At 37.1% G+C, this 19,264-nt stretch overlaps 2 protein-coding genes across 5 annotated transcripts in view; one reads left to right on the top strand and one right to left on the bottom strand.

Annotated features, from left to right (window-relative positions):
* The window catches only part of HELQ (helicase, POLQ like), a 40,181-nt gene extending 27,226 nt beyond the window's left edge, over positions 1-12,955 (bottom strand). The window contains 9 exon segments of the mRNA XM_065878000.1: positions 794-939; positions 2,246-2,344; positions 3,477-3,574; positions 5,506-5,578; positions 6,444-6,644; positions 7,206-7,384; positions 11,028-11,745; positions 12,630-12,719; positions 12,722-12,955. Of these exon segments, the coding sequence (XP_065734072.1) occupies positions 794-939; positions 2,246-2,344; positions 3,477-3,574; positions 5,506-5,578; positions 6,444-6,644; positions 7,206-7,384; positions 11,028-11,745; positions 12,630-12,719; positions 12,722-12,955 (1,838 nt within the window).
* A 412-nt stretch (positions 12,956-13,367) lies between these two features.
* MRPS18C (mitochondrial ribosomal protein S18C) lies at positions 13,368-18,176 on the top strand. Of its 4 annotated transcripts, XM_065878141.1 has the most exons (6): positions 13,368-13,476; positions 14,236-14,288; positions 16,183-16,266; positions 17,315-17,372; positions 17,912-17,971; positions 18,056-18,176. In XM_065878141.1, exons 1-6 carry the CDS (start codon positions 13,377-13,379, stop codon positions 18,130-18,132), a joined length of 432 nt encoding a protein of 143 aa, XP_065734213.1. In that variant the 5' UTR covers positions 13,368-13,376; the 3' UTR covers positions 18,133-18,176. The 4 variants fall into 4 exon arrangements, with proteins under 4 accessions (XP_065734213.1, XP_065734214.1, XP_065734216.1 ...); XM_065878142.1 differs by lacking the exon at positions 16,183-16,266 and having other exon boundaries at positions 13,377-13,476; XM_065878144.1 differs by lacking the exons at positions 17,315-17,372; positions 18,056-18,176 and having other exon boundaries at positions 13,377-13,476; positions 17,912-17,968.
* Positions 18,177-19,264: the final 1,088 nt, after the last annotated feature.

Genomic DNA, 19,264 nt, shown 5'->3' with positions numbered 1-19,264 from the left:
ATGATGACAGCAGGATTGGGAGGGGAGGCGGAGGATGGCTAGATTAGAATCCATAGTACTGGTCTGTGAACAGTGAGATAGCCCTGGCTCAGGGGCCAAAAAGAAGTCTGAAAAATATGATAAAAGTACACATGGGACAAAAAGGTACAGAAAAAACTAAACTGTTCATACTTAAGTTCATTTTATACTTATCTCTATGACATAACAGAACCAACATTAAAATTTTATAGTATAAAATTACAAACTAATACATTTCTTAATTATTTAGGAAATTCAATTCAAATGTCCACACAACCTAAGTGTGAAGTTTACTAAGAAAACAAAGGCAACAGTACTTAATTAAAAAGAAAGTTAAGCTGAAGATATGATTCATCCACACAGTGATTAGTGATCAGTCCTCTGATCATGTAGGCCAGCAGCTGACCTTGGCTGCATGTTGGACTCTGCCTAGGAGCTTTACAAAATAATGGTGCCTGGGTCCCACTGCCATATATTCTGATTTGTCTTGGATGTAGCTTGGGCACTGAAATTTTAAAAAGGCTCCAAGACGATTCACTGTGCAGCCAAGCCATTATATTAGTCAGCGTTCTCTTACAGGTAGAATTTTTCTCTGGCCATTTCACATATGTGAATTTCACAGTCCAACTTTCTTCAAGGTCAGGGCCTTTAGAATCTATTATAACAACTTAGTATAATGTTCTGCAAGAAGTAATTAGTGCTTGCGGAATAAACAGAACATACAGCATGTAAATCATAATAAAAATGAAACAATATTTTTAAAAGAGTAACATACTTGCTTAAAATTTTGCATATCATTTCTGCAACATTTTCACAGTTCTTCTTAGTGGGACAAAAAACTAAGCAGGAATAATTGGGAATAACTTCTGTCACCAATGCTATCAAGTGATCAGGATCCATCTTTTTCAGAGTATCAGAATACTGCACAACAAGATTTAGGAACAAAGTAGTTAGCAACCATGAAAGCCTTTCATTTTACCAGTGTAAAAGGTAAGTGAAAAGGTAAGCTTTGAAAGGTAAGTAAACCAACCATAATTTTGAACTTCTCATTTAAAATATGATCATTTAAAAGAAAAGATACAACCTATATTAAACAGCAAAATGTTAAGTCCCACTTTTCTCTTGGGTTATTAGGGTTTCGTTAGGTGTATTTAGTTTTAAATAAAGGAAGTGAAAATAGTTAATGTTATTAATAGCCCCACTGCACACCCATCTTCACTGAAGCAGAAAAAGTCCACAGAGAGAAACACAGATTGATCCTAATAATAGTCAAAGAACTGCATAAATAAGCTAAACCTCCTGCTTTACTAACAGTTTGCAAAAACATAGATTCAATCATACTACAGGACATATTTTCAGAAATAAAAAATATATTTATCAAGCAGATGCAAAGAACTCAAAGAACATGAAGAAAAATGTAAAGTTATTTAAAATCTCCTCACTTCCTTCGACTTTACTGAAAACTAATTAAGATACAAATTTAGAATAATATACCTTTATAGAATTCTAAAACTGTTGTAAAATCTCTTTCTTCCTCTTTTAATGTCCTTCACATAAATCACAGAACATTAACATAGTATACATTAACATTTTCATACACCAGTATCTGAGCTATACAGCCCACAAATATTTCTTCTTGTTTTGCTGTTGTTGCTGAATGAATAAACATTTATGGGAGAGGTCTCCAAACGTTCTTGGTTCCTGGAGCCCCAAGGTCAAAAGAAATAACTAACAGTTCTGATTCTTAGGTAGTTAGGTCCAAACAACTTAATAAGTATGTATTTCCTCACAAATTAGTAGCCATCTAAATAAATAATACACATCAACTGAATAAAATATTTTTTTATTTCATTCTTCAATAACCATCAGAGCCCACTAACAGGATGTGCACACAACTGGGCCCTGCAGTCTTTCAAATCTTAGAAATCCTCATTTCCTGTCCCACATTGATTTTCACATGGTATTTGCTTACAGTAAGTGCAAAAACAACCCCCAACTTCACAAAGATACAATATCGTAGAAAGTAATGTAGTGTGATCTAATGTTGACATAGGAAACTGCCTATCTTGAACCAGTAGTTTGTGTGGTGTCCAAGAGTTGTCAACCATCAGCTGTTTCTCTGAAACAACCAAACTACCCCATGGTACCCATGCAACTCTTTTGTGGTGCCCCAGGGAAGCTGGGCACAAAGTCTGGGAACCTCACCTTTAGGGATTATCAAGGTTACCTTATAGTTAAGGAGACGTGAAAAAGTCATGCCATTCTCAGCTTTGCTGTCAACCTCATATATTGTGTCCTTTATTTTCAGATATTCTTTTAATTCAACCTCGAATTAAAAGGACATTTGCAATTAATATCACATGTAAATTCCTTTTTCCAGAGTATCAAATTTTGTAAAATATGCTGTAAAAAGGAAAGATATACAAAAATTTTAGCTTTTCTAAGGTATGTAGAATGCTTCAACTTAAAAGTTACTTCTTTCCCATCTAAGTTTATTTTTCCCTTTAAATCAAAACAGGGATTAATATCCTTGAAGAAATACTTATGAATTGAATAGCCACATACCTAAAAGAAAATCAGATACTTGTATGTGTCACAAGAGGAAGTATAAATGAGTCAAGTGTTCACACTCTTTTATTAAGGAGTTATTTATGGTATTCCTCAAGATTTAAAGGTTCATTAGTCATCAGGTTTAATCTAAAAATGACCAAATTATTAATTTAACTATTTGTAGACAAAAAAAGCTTGTAAATACAGCTCATTGAATTTTTAAAAGAACAGCATCTAATTTGACAATTAAGGTCAGAAAATGTCTCTTGAAAATTCTCATATTTGGTGCAAATGTAAAAACACTAAATTTCAAATTAAAATTTGGTGATTCTAAAAAAATTATTTTCTGAAAACCTATTTAGACACAGAAACTTCAAACAGAGTATATGTACATTATAAGTTACTTTCGAATAACTATGAACTACATTTATTTACTTTCTTTCTTTTAGGAATACTATTATTGGGGAGTTTAAATTTAAATCCATGTGAAGTCTTACCTTATTTTAAAAAAGGATTAAAACTACCAAAGCATAAATATTTGAAAATATTTTAACTTTTAAGATAAATTTTTTTATGTGTCAATAACTTGAAACATGAGTCACTAAATTCTCACTGAATGAAAAAATTTACCTTACTGAATATAAAGTAGAAAAGCAGAATGGGTCTGAAAAACTCCATTCAATAAATATTCATTGCAGGCCCATGGGTCACGCACTGTTCCAGGTGTTCCCCATACAGTACTGACCCAAGCCAAGATCCCTGACCTCTACACACAAACTTGCTACCATTTAGCCATGGTGAGTGGCATTATGTTCCTTCACTACTCTTAGAATTTTTATACAGTACATTTGCTACTTTTCTTTCTAAATAGAAGATGATACATAACAAACCAAACCTTAGGTACATACTGGTCTAAACTGACTCGTGTAATATTCTGCTTGCAGGAACTCTTGTAGGTCTTCAACATTGTTTAATGTCGCACTCATACCGATAATTTGAGTTGTTTCTAAAAAAAAAAAACCCAAAGTATTGAGGAAAATGTGTTACTTAGTATATCATAACAATAATTTTAGCAACCTTTTAGTGTTCTTATTCTTCCTGAGTGATTTAAGAGGGGGCAGGTAAGAAAAATACCAACACAGTTGACCCTTGAACAACACGAGGGTTAGGGGTACCAACCTGCTTCGCAGTCGAAAATCCGTGTAAAACTTATAGTCGGTCCTCCATATCCTCAGTTCTGCATCCCTGGATTCAACCAACCACAGATCATGTGGTACTGTAGTACTTACTATTGAAAAAAACCCACATATAAGTGGACCCATGCAGTTCAAACCTGTGTTGTTCAATGGTCAACTGTATAATACCAGAGTATTAATCTGGCAGATGATATTACTCAGAAGAGAGGTATAAGCTGGTAACACAGATTGGGAGCCATCAAACACAAGGAGCCCTTGAAGTAATGAGTATGGATGAGAATTAGCAGAAATTGTATGAAGTAAGAAACAAGAGAAGAGTCTAAGATGAATCTATGGTAACACCAATGTACATGATGAATACGCTTAAAAAGCAGTGTCACAAAGGTGAACAAAAGGAGAAACTAAAGAGATTCCTTTCATTCAAATATCTATTAAGTGTAAGGCACTGGTGACAGAAGGACAAATAAGTATACAGCAGTAGCAAACACATGTCCATTATGTGCAGGTACTATGCTAGATGCTGTACAAAGACTGATTCGTGCTATCTTCACAGCAATTCAGTGAGGAAGGTTCTATTACTATCATCCATTTTTGATGCATAAGGAAAAAGAGGCACAGTTACTATAACTTGCCCAAGGTCACAGACAAAGTTAAAAGTGAGCCAGGATTTGAATCCAGCTCGAGTCTGCCCTTAGCCATTATGCTATGCTATCTCTCAATGCTAACACATGATCAGTCTTACAGACAGATAGTAGGGAAACCAAGACAGAATGATGTTTCAGCATCCAAAGGAAAAATGAATGATAAATAATCAAATGCTGAAGAGAAATTAAGACAAGGACAGTCAGTGTACACTGGATTTGACAAGTAGATGATCATTTTCCCCTCTTCCTCTGCTTTATATTTTTCCATAGAATTTGTCACCATCTGACACACCGTATGTTTTCTTGTTTATCTGCTTATTATTTGTTCACTTTCACTAAAATATAGGTTTGACAAAGGCAGGGCCTGATGCACAGGGGGTACTAAATAAATATTTTTTTAATAAATAATTATAAAGTGCTACAACCTGCCTAAATACCACTGTTATCAAAATTTTAAAAATAATTCTTAAGATCTGACCTTTATGATTAATAATTTTCCATATATAAACTATTAACAATATACAACAACTAATAAGCTATTGCAATAGTATATCAAAAAATAATAGAGAAGATATTTAGAATATTTCATATATATTTAAAGACTATCTGATGTTGTAAAATAGCTCCTTAGAGTGACTATTTATATACAATGTTTTCTTGGTATGGTGATCATACTGATGGTGGCAACAACAGCAAACCCTTATTGTGCTACGTGCTAGGCATGGCTGAATGCGTCCGTTACATGTGTTAACTCATATAATCCTCACAATAATCCCATCTGGTTGGTACCATTATTATCCCCATTTTACAGATGAAGAAAGAGAGATTGAGTCACATGCCTAAGCACACATAGCTAGTAAGTGGAGGATACTGATAGGGGACATCCTCAAATGTTAACTTCATTTATCTTCACAATTCTACTCACTCATCCATTCTTCAAACAAAAATTTATAAGCTTACTTTAGACATAAAAAACTAAGGCAGAAAACTTAAGTACCTTTCTCTAGGTTACATAATCTAGCTAGTGACAGAATTAAGTCTTTTATAGGTCTCTTGATTATAAATCAATTAGTGACCACATTTGAAAGAATACTTACTGCTAGTGTAGAGGATTTTTGCTAGAGTCATTTCCAGTATAGCCCCACGGCTTCCTTCACCAATCATGTGCAACTTCGAGATTTAAAAAAAAAAAGGGAGAAAAGTAAATCTGCATAAAATACCTAAATAAAACAAGCATACATTGGATGAAATGAAGAAGCAATCTTTGCTTTATAACTCAAGCATTTTCGTTATGGCAACTAGAGTACATATATATTATTTCACTGGTATTTTAAGTTAATGAGGTTGTCCCAAGTACAACATTCTGGCATCTGGAATTCATAAATACTATTATAAAACTGAACATATATACATATATTCACTCTTCAAGAAACACTTGACACAAAACTGAATTTAAGACCACCATGCATGGTGGCTTCCCCGGTGGTGCAGTGGTTAAGAATCCACCTGCCAATGCAGGGGACACAGGTTCGAGCCCTGGTCCAGGAAGATCCCACATGCCGCGGAGCAACTATGCCTGTGCACCACAACTACTGAGCCTGCGCTCTAGAGCCCAAGAGCCACAACTACTGAGCCCGTGAGCCACAACTACTGAGCCCACGAGCCACAACTACTGAGCCCACATGCCACAACTACTGAAACCCGTGCACCTAGAGCCCGTGCTCCACAACAAGCGAAACCACAGCAATGAGAAGCCCGTGCACCACAATGAAGAGTAGCCCCTACTCGCCGCAAATAGAGAAAGCCCACACGCAGCAACGAAGACCCAAGGCAGCCAAAAATAAATAAAACAGATACAACATTAAAGAAATAAAAAATGTTTTAAAAAAGATTACCATGCATGAAATGTCTTTATCTGTGTTATCTATATATTAAAATAAATTACTTATTTTCATAAAGGTATTAAGCAGATCCACATAATAATAAATGTTAGTATAATAAAAATGTTGATAAATTAATAAATGGAGTAACCAACCTCATCTACAACAACCAGACCCAGACTGTTAATCCTTTCGGTTTCAATCAAGGAGTTCACCAGACTATGTCCTTTTTCAATAGTGGCAATATATAGTGATTTCTTTTCCCTTCTTTTAATTGGAGGAAATTTTCCTTTGCTTCCAGCATATTCTTCAACAAAGAAACCCAGTTCTACACCAAAACTTGACAAACCTGAAATCTAGAATATTAGTTAAAATAAACAAAAAAAATCAGATAAGAACCCTAATGGTTAAGTGTTCACAGGGATTTAAAAAATCTAAAATAGTGTTTAATACTGACAATGGGAACAAGGTCACAGATAATACATACCTACATATATATAAGAAATGTCATAATTAATGTATTAATCTTTGCAAATAAATGCCACTTTTAAACTAGATAATATAAATTTTAAGTGTCTCTTCTGATGTTAAAAAAATCAGAATAACTCATTCATTTTGATAAAATAATTGGTTAGTTTCTGCTTGAAAAAGCAGGCTAAATATCAATATAACATGTAAAATGGAGTTTAATCCACAGGTTTAGAAAAAAATAAAACCCCTTCTGAAACAGGTAATTAGAAGAGATTTTCGATTAAGTACTCCACACTGTATGTGCACATCCTAAAAATAATAATTCTCCATCATTAATAGAGATACCTTTTCTCAGTCAATAAAAAGTTGTTACATTTATGCTAGTTTTTATATCTGAATGTCGAAATTACATTAGCAAATACCACTTGTTAAAAAAAAAATCACACCTTTTCTTGAACAATTGCCACATATGGTAGGATCATTAAAACATCTTTTCGCCGGCAAAGCAGTTCTTGCAGCATTAAAATCTCAGCCACGAGGGTTTTTCCACCACTTGTTGGCAAGGAATATATTAAATTTTTTCTTTCTTGCACAGAATTCAATGTTAAGCAAGCATGTTGCCATTCTGTGGAATTGAAAAAAAAAAAGCCTTGTTTTCCCCTTCTACAATCTCAAAAGTTTTCTAAGAAGATAGAATCAAATCTTACCCTGTGTAGCATCTTCTCATAGTGATAAATGTAACTATGTATCAATGTTAATTGTCAAAATCCCCAATGCATGGTGTGCATTCTAGTTCAGGCCTGGTCAGTGAGGTGGGCAACTAGCCCACCTATTTGCCAGCTGCAGGCTGAGGTCTAAGATTCCACAGGGCAGACAGCACCTGCTGGACAAGAGATGTCACCTGGGACATGGAGGGGCTAACGGGCACTTCAAGGATCTGTGTGAATTCTAAGGACTTCCTCTTATGTTCTGCAAGGATACTGTGTGAGCTTCCCTTCCTCATTCACCCAAATACCATCTTAGAGAGAAACAGGGCGAGGAGGAATAAAATTTATAAGGTTTTACACAAAGTAAGAAAGACTATTCAACCAGCTCTCACAGGGAGCTGAAGTTTGAATGGCCTGAATACCACCTTAAACTGATTGATGAGACTGTTTAAACCATAAAAGACTAGGATTATTAACTAGGACATCCAGGATTTCTACAACTTAGCAAGGTGGAATGTATGAAAAGGATCACATCAGATCCGAAACAATGTGAAAACTAGTATAACTACTCTGTAGAAAAATTTGACAATGTAGATCATCAAAAGTCTTCAAACTATGCACCACTTTTATCCCTAGAAAAATGGGCAAAAGATATGACAAGACATTCACACCAGGTAGAAATGCAAATGGCTAATAAATACACGAAAAGATGCTCTATTGTTACCTATTAGGTTGGCAAAATAAAAAATGTTAAACAGCTACCAAAAAAAAAAGCCCCCACACATAAAATCCAGAGTTTACTAGACTGGACATGAACAGGCATTTCTGTGTGTGGTTGACGAAAGCAGAAACTGCTACAATCTTTTTGGAAAGCAATCTAGCAGGATCAAAAATAAAACTGCACACTGCCTTTGACCTAGCAGTACTGCTTGTAGAACTCTACACCTACAGAAATAAAAGCAAGGGTATATGTGCAAGATGTTCACCGTAGCATTGTTTATATATAACAAAGAGCCATCAAGGGGTAAAGACTGAATTATTGCACAATCATATGATGTAATTCTTTGCGGCTTGAAATATTTGCAAATGACTATGTATTTTTACTTTAAAAGTATCTCAATATTTTACAGCACAAGAAAATACAGCCATTATATTGTAATAACTTTATTTACTTATTTTTTTATCTTTTGGTTGTGCTGTGCTGCATGTGGGATCTTAGTTCCCTGACCAGGGATCGAACCTGTGCCCCCTACAGTGGAAGCATGGAGTCTTAACTACTGGACTGCCAGGGAAGTCCCCTGTAATAACTTTAAATGGAGTATAATCTATAAAAATACTGAATCACTATGTTGTACACCTGAAACTAATATTGTAAATCAACTATGCTTAAATAAAAAATTTTCAAAAATATTTAAATAAATTGAATGTTTAATACTTAAGTATTAAAAAATACTTCAGACTAGTATCACCCACTAGTTATCAAACTGCAGATGTTTATGTGAAAATACAACTTGACCATATCCACATTTTATCCAACTCAGACTTTTAAAGTATAAAACGACCAAAATAATGAATATTTAGGAATAACATCTATCTTCACACACTAAAAAAAAAAAATTACATTAACTTAGTTCCCAACATTTCTATAAAACAAATTAAGCATAATTCTACACTTAAGAGGCAAAAATAACAGTTTAAGGTTGAAGTTCTCTAGCTCAGTAGCTCTCAAACGTTCCACACATCAGAATAACCTGGAGGACTTACTAAAGCAGATTGCTAGGTCCCACCTCAAGGTTCTGATTCAGGAGGGCTAGGGTGGAGCCTGGGAATGTGCATTTCAACAAATTTCCAGGTGATGCTGCAGTAGGAACTGCACTTTGAGAAGCATTGTTTTAGCTCAATGAAAAGTAGCACACATATTTATGCTTTAACTTGGTCATCCTTAAGCCAGATTTACAAATAAAAAGAGATTTTAAAAAGTTATTTACTGGGACTTCCCTGGTGGTCCAGTGGTTAAGAATCCGTCTTCCAATGCAGGGGACGCGGGTTCGATCCCTGGTCCGGAACTAAGATTCCACATGCCACAGGGCAAACTAGGCCCGCGTGCTGCAACTAGAGAGAAGCCCACATGCCACAACGAAAGATCCCACATGCTGCAACGAAGATCCTGAGTGCCGCAGATTAAGACCCAACACAGCCAAAAAAAAAAAAAAATAGTTATTTACTGAAGTTCTTACTTAGAAGCAATCAATATAACTACTGACAGTCATTACCAACGTCTAATTTGGCATGTCCTTGACACAGAACTGGAAAAACAACTATTATTATTATCCCTTTATAACAGAGCAGGAACTAAGGCTCAGAGTGCAAAACCTGTGTTTAAGTGACATGGCCAGAATTCATAACTAGGCTGACAAACCCCAGCAGTTGAGAATCTACCAGAGTGTACCAGGCACAGTGCTAGTCACATAAGAAATAGATGAGTTAGATAGAGCCCTGTCCTCAGGGTACTCATTCTGGCAGGAGATGCAGATTAGACAAAAAACAAGGTGCTAGGAGAAAAGCAGAGGGAAAAAAGTTAACATCTACTTCAAGGGCAATATACACCTGTAGCTCTTAAACTGCAAACCTTGCAATTTAGAATTTGTTAGACTCTTGTAGAGCCTTGTATTAGACTTTGTTTCCTGTAGTCCTATTTCTTCAACCTGATTGTCTTCTCCCGAGATGCGAACTCATGTTTTCATGTGGTTCATAAGATACTAACTTAGGAGTTTCAGAAATAATTTTGAAGTAATTGGATGATAGGCTGCTCTTCAGGGATGGAAGCAAGTGTCCCTTCTGTCTAAAATGACACATATTTGAAATATATGCAAGGACCCAGGATTTTTGAAAAACGTTACAAGACAAATGAATTATTATTAATACTATTTCTTTGCACTTAAATCCTAATGTTAGCTGTCCTTAAAAATGTTTAGTTTTAATCAAACTAAACAGTTCAGTCAGTTTTACAAATACTGACTTCTTTCACTCAAGACATATTAGTAGTCAATGGAATTTCAGCAACTAAGTTTTGGTAGTAAAGTAAGAGCCAGCTAAGGAAGCATTAGCTAAGAAAACTGAGCAGCAGCTAGACAACCAGAGGAAAAAAACCAAGAGTGGAATGTCAAGAAGTCAAGAAATGGGTGTTTCAAGAAGAGTTTGGTCAATTTTGTCAGGTAAGCAACTGTCAAAGAAGGTAAGAACTAAAAGTATCACTGAGTTGTGACACCCTAGTCATTATATCTTAAGTGACAGCACAAAACCCAGAGTTGGAGTGGACTGGGAATTATCTGAAGTGAGGAAAGGGAGGCAGCAAGGATAACACGTTGGAGAAGTGTGACCACGAAGGGAAGGAAAGAAGTTCAATAGTAGCAGGATAGGAATGGAAGACTCAGAGAGGACTGATGTTTTGATTTGTTTTAAGGGGAGAAATATGACGATGGAAGCATCGGTTTTCTTTTGATTTGCATCAATATTACAGTGATGATGGTAAATTTTTTTCATTCCAGCAAAAAACATTACCATATAATTTTTCAATTCCCTTGAACTGAACATAAAGGTCTCTCACTTTGCTGGGTAATGAATAAAAAGGACCAAGGTCATCTAATGATGACTCGATTGTTTTCTTAGCAACATTAATTTCTTCAGATAGAAGAGTCTCTTTGAGCTGTTTAGTCCTAGAAAATACTGGTGTTTGAGCCTTGGCATTTCCAGTCATGGTATTTTTTAGATGATCTTTAAGACTTTTTCTCCTATTTGCATCTGAACTAGTTCTGACTTTAGAAGAGGATTCATCAGTTTGCTGTGGTTGCTCTACGTTATTAATGGGCAATTCCTCGTTCACAGTCTTGTGAGAGGATGAGTTCCAATCCCTCTCTTCAGTAGATGGATCACCCAAATCATTTGAAGAGTTATATAAATTTTCAAAGAATAAAACCTGTGAAGAAGGTATATCATACAAAACATCAGCTTCAGGATCAATAGAGACATCTTCATGCCCACTCTGGTTCTTCGTGTGCGCATCTATTTTTAATTCAGTACAGTCGCCTACAGTAGTAATGCTGAGTGTGTTGTGTTTAATGCTTTCTGAACAAAGATCTTCAGTGGCATGGTCTGTAGCATGTTTCCTATGTTCAGGAAGTTGCAAATATTTTTGTTCCAGGTCATCAACTTGAGCTAAAAAAGAGTTTTCAGCAAAGCTATCATAGTCGCCAAACATGTCCTCTTCACTGTCAATATTCTGGAAAGAAGACAAAAAGATTTATGGTCAATTCTAGCTTCATTAAGAATAAAAGTTCCAGGTGAGGGCTCTATCAAGCATATAATTATATGGTCACTTATGGATCACAGACCTAAATGTAAATCAGCCTATAAAATAGATACTATCATCCCATTTTACAGATAAAGAAATGGAGGCCCAGAGAGGTTAAGTGACTGGCATAAACTGTCCTCCTAGTGATGCTGGGATCCTAATTCTTAAGCTAGTGCTAAATCCTTTAAAATGGCAGCAAGACCGATAACCATCTACTGGAAGGGGAGAAGTTTCTGATAACCGCAGTGCCGTTTCACCTCCAATACTCCATTCTGCAGAGACTGGCCTGTAATAAAATCATGCTTGTACCACTGGACACTCCAAGGAGATTGTTCTTAGAAATCTGGAATTGAAAGGGAGTGTCTGACTTGGTATGGTCTATAAACAGAAGAGATGGAATTTGGAGGTAGCAATATAGGGGAGTGATTAAGAACCCAAGATTTGGAGTGGGAAATGTAGTTTCTTAACTTCTCAGGGCCAGATTTCTGTTGTAAAATCTAGATAACGTAAATAGTTTAACAAAGTACCCAGCACATAATAGGTCTGCAATAAATGGTAGATTTTTAGTACAAGGAGCAGCAGAAACTTGGAAGTCTAGGTTTGCGTCTGGTCATGCCACTTACTTGCTGCATGTACAACTTCTGTCTCGGGGTTTCAAATCTATATAATAATGGGGCTAACAGTGCAACACCTCACAGGTGAGAATTAACAGCGATAACAAAGACGAGGTAAGCCCACGAAGGCTAGTAGATAATTGGTCAATTGTTTGCACCCGTGAAGGGAACTGCCAAACTTCTTGGCGTTCCAACCACGCCTTCTTCAGGGGGGTCTCCCGCGCCTCTTTCAGTGAGCATGCGCAGTGGGAGACCTGGATTTGTAGCATCAACCCACAGGTAGGAAATGGAACGTGGAACTCAGGGGAATTTGAGAGGTGACGGGGCTGTACCTCGACCGGCTGCACGTCCATGGTTTTTCGCCGCCGGCTCCCAGCCACCGTCTCCTCGTCCTCGTCCTCCTTCTCCTCATCGCCGGGCTTAAGCTCGGCCGCGGTGAGGGCGGCAAAAACGCTCTCCAAGCTACGACGGTTCCTTTTGCGGACCGACACCCGCCGGCGGATGCGGGAACAACCTTCATCCATGGCAGGGGCTGGGGGCCCTGCCCGGATGTCGTTCCGCGTGACCCAGCTGCCAAACCCCAGTGAAAGGGTGCACGCAGCAACAGGGGGAGGGTAGCAACAGGCGGAAACTGCGCTCGCCTCTCCATCCACCTTTGGGAAGGATCACAAACCAATTGTCAGGGCTTTGGGACCGGAAACGGAAGCACAGACGTAGGAGCCCGCCCTCTCTTCGTCCAATCTTGCGGCGCGGCAAGAGGGAGACGAGGAAAATGGGAAGGTACTGCGCAGGTGCATAGAAATCCCCACCTGCTCTTTCCTTGGATTCCCAGCGCTCGCCTTCGGAACCTTTGAACCGAGTGCTTGGGCTAACAGGGGAAGCATACCGGAAGTGGCTTGTCCAGACGATTTGGAAAAAGGAAAGGAAGAGGAGGAGCAACGAATCATGGCAGCTATGGTATCTCTTTGCAGTGGGCTAGGAAGGAGAGCGTTAACGCACTTCGTAACGGCTGCTGTCTGCCTCACAGATTCTGGGGCTCATGCAGGTAAAGTCTCCATATCCTAGGTTCCTTTATAGCATTGCAGCCGTTTGGCTTAGCCCTAATTAGGTCGGTGGAGTCGTCACTGTTAGCTAAAGGACTCCGGTGTCTAGGCAGTTTTCTCCAAGGTAAATGGGAATCTGTAGTGGCCCATGACTAGTATTTTAAAGCTGAAGAGAGCGTGAAATATAGCCCAGTACTTTTTTTTTTTAAACGTACGAGGAGAGTGATGGGGTGATTCTTAAAAAGAGGCAGGGACTTGCCCAAGATCTTCGGGTAGACTTGGTAAGGAAGGAGCATTTTCAGTCACCTAGCAGCAAATTCCAGATGTCTGAGGGCCCAGATCTGGGCGAAATTGTGACATGGGCCCTGGAATCTATCATTTCTGCATTTTATCTACTTTGTGCTTGTCTGTAAAAATCTTTTCATTTTCCTTTGGTATGACAATGCCTTTCAGTTTGCATTAAAATCTGTCTCTTCCCATGGAGAGAATGGAATATAAATTTCCGGAACAGGGAGGTTGTATGGGTGGAGATATATATGCCCTTTTCCCAAAGCCCCAGAAAGCACATTTATCCTAAGTCTAACTCTGCCTCAAATCTGAAGACTTTTAACCTTCATTTAACCTTGTTAGTATAATGAATATAAAACCTTTCCTTTCTGTTAGGTCCCTTAATTCATCTCGCCTCCACAGAAGCAAAATCTTTCCTTTGCTGCTCAGCTAACAAAAATAATTAGTTCGTTGCTGTTTCTGTTTAATTGCAGTGCTGTGGAGAAGTTGTTCACAATATAAACAGGTAACCAGCAATGAGGACCTGGTAAGAATTTTTTTCTTACTTGTAATAAAGCATTTGCAAATACGACCAAGTTCTTATGTCTTTGCTATTTGAAGAGTTCAGCTGAAGGACAAAAACAATTAAGATGATAATCATTAGTCTGTGTTGGAAAATTATAATTTATTGAGTAGTTACTTAAGTGAATTTTGAAGTAAGAGAATCCCTAGATTCCTAGCAAGAAGCATGGCTTCTGTAACACCATATTTTGCTTCCTAGATATGTGCTTTGGGAATTTAAAAAGGTAGTTTTGGTGCATGCAGTAATTGCAGAAGACCTAACAAAGGGATTGTACAAAGTTTACATATACCTTGGCTCTCTTCCTCATTTCAAATTCAATTCTGTCTTCCTCCTATTCATCACTTTGGCTGGGTGGCGGCTGCTTTAATAAATGCGGGATCAAAATTAAAGTTTTATACCAGGACATTAAGTACAGTCTCTTCTAAACTGTAGATGTATTTTTATGGGTTTCAAGTACTATCATTGGGCTTGGGCAGTATAGGTTTTCTTGCTACATGCAAAGATAATTTGACACTAATCAGACCATATAAAGCACTTTGCACAGTGTAGAGAAGGAACACAGTCATTACAGGTAAGCTGAATGTAAATTGGATTAAGAACATTTGAGGGGTTGGAAAAAAACAGAAGAACCCCTCTAGTCCCTCTGAGCGTCCATCTCGGTCATCTAATTCACACCATAGTCAAGAGAGTAAAGGAAATTACTAGAGCTCCTCTTTAGGTCATCAAACCCACTAAGACTAATGAAAGCTATGGGCTCTCCCAGAAAAAGGCACACAGTCCCATTTATTTGAAAATTTGCATACAACTACAGCGGTTCAGGGACTTCCATAGCCATTTCTACATTAAGAATCTATACTGGAGACACCTTAATTGATTTTAGGAGGGAGGCCTTGTGATAGAAGCATTAGAGGCAGTAGTGAACAAAGAAAAACGAAAAATGCTGACAGAAACTTACAAAACAGTCTGGGACCATAAAATTGTAGTCAAAGAACCTGATAGTATTACGCTAAGCCTTGTCTTTTTTTATCTTAATTTATTTATTATTTTTGGCTGCGTTGGCTTTTTTTGTTGTTGTTGCGCGCAGGCTTTCTGTAGTTGCTGCAAGCGCAGTCTACTCTTTGTTGCAGTGTGCGGGCTTCTCATTGTGGTGGCTTCTCTTGTTGCGGAGCACGGGCTCAGTAGTTGTGGCTCGCAGGCTCTAGAGCGCAGGCTCAGTAGTTGTGGCGCACGGGGTAGTTGCTCCACGGTATGTGGGATCTTTCCTGGACCAGGGCTCGAATCCGTGTCCCCTGCATTGGCAGGCGGATTCTTAACCACTGTGCCACCAGGGAAGTCCTGCATTGTCTTTTTACAAGAAAAATAGCGATAAAACATCTAGAGAAATATGGGGATGGATTTAGGGATTATAATTTAAGAATTTCATATGGTATCTCTTGTGCTTAAGTTTTTCTTGATTTAAATCTGAGAGTTTTTAGTCACCTACAGTCTGGACAAAGCATTTGAGGAGAGAATCATTTATCGAAGATTTGAATTTTCTTCCCCCCTCCCATAAGCCCTTTTTTCTCCAAAGATTGTATTTTATCCCAGAATCCTCCTCCATGACTTAATTCCTCCTTAGCCAAACTTAAACAAGACACTTGCACAAAATATGTTTGAGTACACTGAAACCTTTAAAATAGTGAATCTTTTTCTGAAATACTCGATTTATCCTTTACAAGCCTAGCTGTTGTATTCTCTTTCACAGTAAGAAAGGTACAACTAATCCCTTGGAGAGATTTAAATGTGGTAACCTAAGATTTTAAGCTTTTTCGATTCAAAGTTAATACAAACTATATTATCATATATTTTTTTCCTTTAGCCTGTTCCAATGGAAAATCCTTATAAGGAGCCTCTGAAAAAATGTATCTTGTGTGGAAAACGTGTAGATTATAAGAATGTACAGGTGAGATCTGGTTTTACTTCACTATGATACTTGATTTTGGGATTTTGGCTCCTTTATTAATACAATAGAGAAGCAAGTCAGTTTTTATAACAGGCGTTGTGTAGGGTGACTGTTTTAGCGACTTCATAATTTCAGATCTCGTTATACTTCTACGTATTGATACAAGGCATCTCTTTTATTCAAATAAGAGCCCCTTGGCTGTCCCTCATTTACTGTTAATTCAGCTTAGCATTCCTCTTTTTTCTTTGCCCAAAATGTCTTTACAGTAGCTCGCTGTGGCAGTGATTCTCAGTTGGTGGAGTTCAGTAGTTTGGGAAAAGCTCCTCTGGTGAAGTTGATCTCTGTACCTCACCACCAATATCGCTATTTCAAATGTAATTTTATCTGTTGTCGAGCACTCAGCAAATTAAAAGTGGCAAATTTAGGGGAGAGAATGGTGCTGGAGCTAAGTATACTGACAGTAGTATAAAGTGATAGCTGCCTTGGTGGGAGAAAAGCCAAGGAATTTTAAAATGCAACGTATTAGGATTATGCATAGTGCCTAGAATGATGCCTGGTACATAGAAAGTGCTAAAGAATTTAAATTAATAAAACCTAAATAACAGCAAACGGCCTGATGTACCTGTGCATCTTGAAGACCTCATTGTAGTCTGATATTATGTGATAGCCTATCATGATAGATGAAGTGTTTTGTACCTTGTTATAAAAGCAACAGTATTTGAGAAAAGTTATCTGTGGAAAAGTCAAGAGAACAGTTTTAGCACTGAAAGAGTACGCTCATTAATCTGTTGTATAGATTTTTTGACACACTGGATAAGAGATGTTAACTTTAGTGATTACTTTAGTTATTTAAAAAGATAACCTATTAATAGAATGAACATAATTCAGTGTTTTTATTCATATTTTTGAAGTTTGTCTGAAATGTATTAATAAACCTTTACATAACTTGAAGGTGTGGCATAAGGTTTTTTTTAAATTTACCATTCAAGATTGAATAACAAGTGTATTAATGTAAATTTTTTTCCTTTTCAAATATAACTCAAAACAGCTTTTATCCCAGTTTATTTCTCCATTTACTGGATGCATTTATGGAAGACACATAACAGGTATTTTGTTTTCTATATATTATAGCAACTTAAATGTAGGTAAGACATATAAAGCTACTTCTGTTATTTAAGGAAACTGGCAGATTTTCAAATAGTGCTACAAATTACTATGACACCAGATACTATGGCTAGTTTGAGAAAGCCTCTTCTTAGGCCAAAGGATAATTATTTTGCATGTCTTCTTATACTCAGTTACCTATAGGCTGACAATATGTAGAAAACTTGGGCTTAAAAAAAATTGCTTTGCTGTTTGGGAGTATACTATAATCATCCCCAGGCTATTATTTAAACCAGGGGCCTGTTGCCTATAGGCCAAATCGGACCTGCCACTTGTTTTTGTAAATAGCTTAGTTTCCATAGTGTCTGAGCTACAATAGCAGAATTGAGTAATGCTGATAGAGACTGTATGGCCCACAAAGCCTAAGATAGTTACTGTCTGGCTCTTTACAGGTTTTCCAGTCCTTCCATGACATAGACATTTGTTATGCATTTTGATTACTGGCATTTTTTTACGAATAAGAAAGCAATTTCTTTTATAGGTCTTTGTGGGAAGAAACAAAAAGAAATCACAAAAGCAATTAAGAGAGCTCAAATAATGGGTAAGAGCATCTGAAAACCTGAATTATGCTAACCAAAATTTTGCTCATTATCTTTTGTGAAGAACTTATATTATCTCTTTACAGGGTTTATGCCAGTTACATACAAGGATCCTGCATATCTCAAAGACCCTAAAGTTTGTAACATCAAATACAGGGAATAAATTCTATAAAGTTATCATCAATAAATTTATTTTACAGTTGTGTGGTATTAATACTGGCTCAAACTGTAAGATTTAATAACCTTTGAGTAGAGAACTGATAGGCTAAATCTTATCAAACTATAAAGTATTATGTTTTTAATTCTTAATAATTTGAAATTATATGAGGAAAAAGTATTTCAAGTGTGAAGTTTCCTCTCCATATCAGAATGTTCATTAAGTAAATCAGATTATTTAAAATGTTAATACTTATACACAATGGAATATTACTCAGCCTTAAAAAGAAATGAAATTGAGCTATTTGTAATGAGATGGATAGACCTAGAGTCTGTCATACAGAGTGAAGTAAGTCAGAAAGAAAAAGACAAATACCGTATGCTAACACATATATATGGAATTTAAGGGAAAAAAATGTCATGAAGAACCTAGGGGTAAGACAGGAATAAAGATGCAGACCTACTGGAGAACGGACTTGAGGATATGGGGAGGGGGAAGGGTGAGTTTTGACAGGGCCAGAGAGAGTCATGGACATATACACACTAACAAACGTAGTAAGGTAGATAGCTAGGGGGAAGCAGACGCAAGGCACAGGGATATTGCTCGGGGCTTTGGGACAGCCTGGAGGGGTGGGATGGGGAGAGTGGGAGGGAGGGAGACGCAAGAGGGAAGACTTATGGGAACATATGTATAGCTGATTCACTTTGTTACAAAGCAGAAACTAACACACCATTGTAAAGCAATTATACCCCAATAAAGATGTTTAAAAAAAAACACTGGGATTAAAAAAAAAAAAAAAGTTAATACTTGTTATATTTTACATACATATGAATTAAAAAAAGGTACTATGGGATTTTCACTTATATCTGGCCCCCAAATAGCTCATACAGCATACCACTGATAATGAGATGTTAAACATGGAAGGGATGACTTGTATTGGGATTTTACTTTAGGCCCAGATTCTGTGTTGTAAGTAGTATTGTAGGGATATGGGTGCGGGAAAGTGGAATGCTTATATAATGTACAAATCCCACATGATAGGGTGTGGATTTGAAATTGCTAAGAAAGATTTTCTAACACGTAAATAATTATGCCTGGCTAGGACTATGGGTCTTCCCTCTGTAGAGATGTTATGTGG

Source organism: Phocoena phocoena, chromosome 5 (genome assembly GCF_963924675.1).
Source record: "Phocoena phocoena chromosome 5, mPhoPho1.1, whole genome shotgun sequence".
Lineage (NCBI taxonomy): Eukaryota > Metazoa > Chordata > Mammalia > Artiodactyla > Phocoenidae > Phocoena > Phocoena phocoena.
The sequence above is the reverse complement of the archived record's forward strand: the minus strand, read 5'-3'. Positions and strand labels throughout refer to the sequence as shown.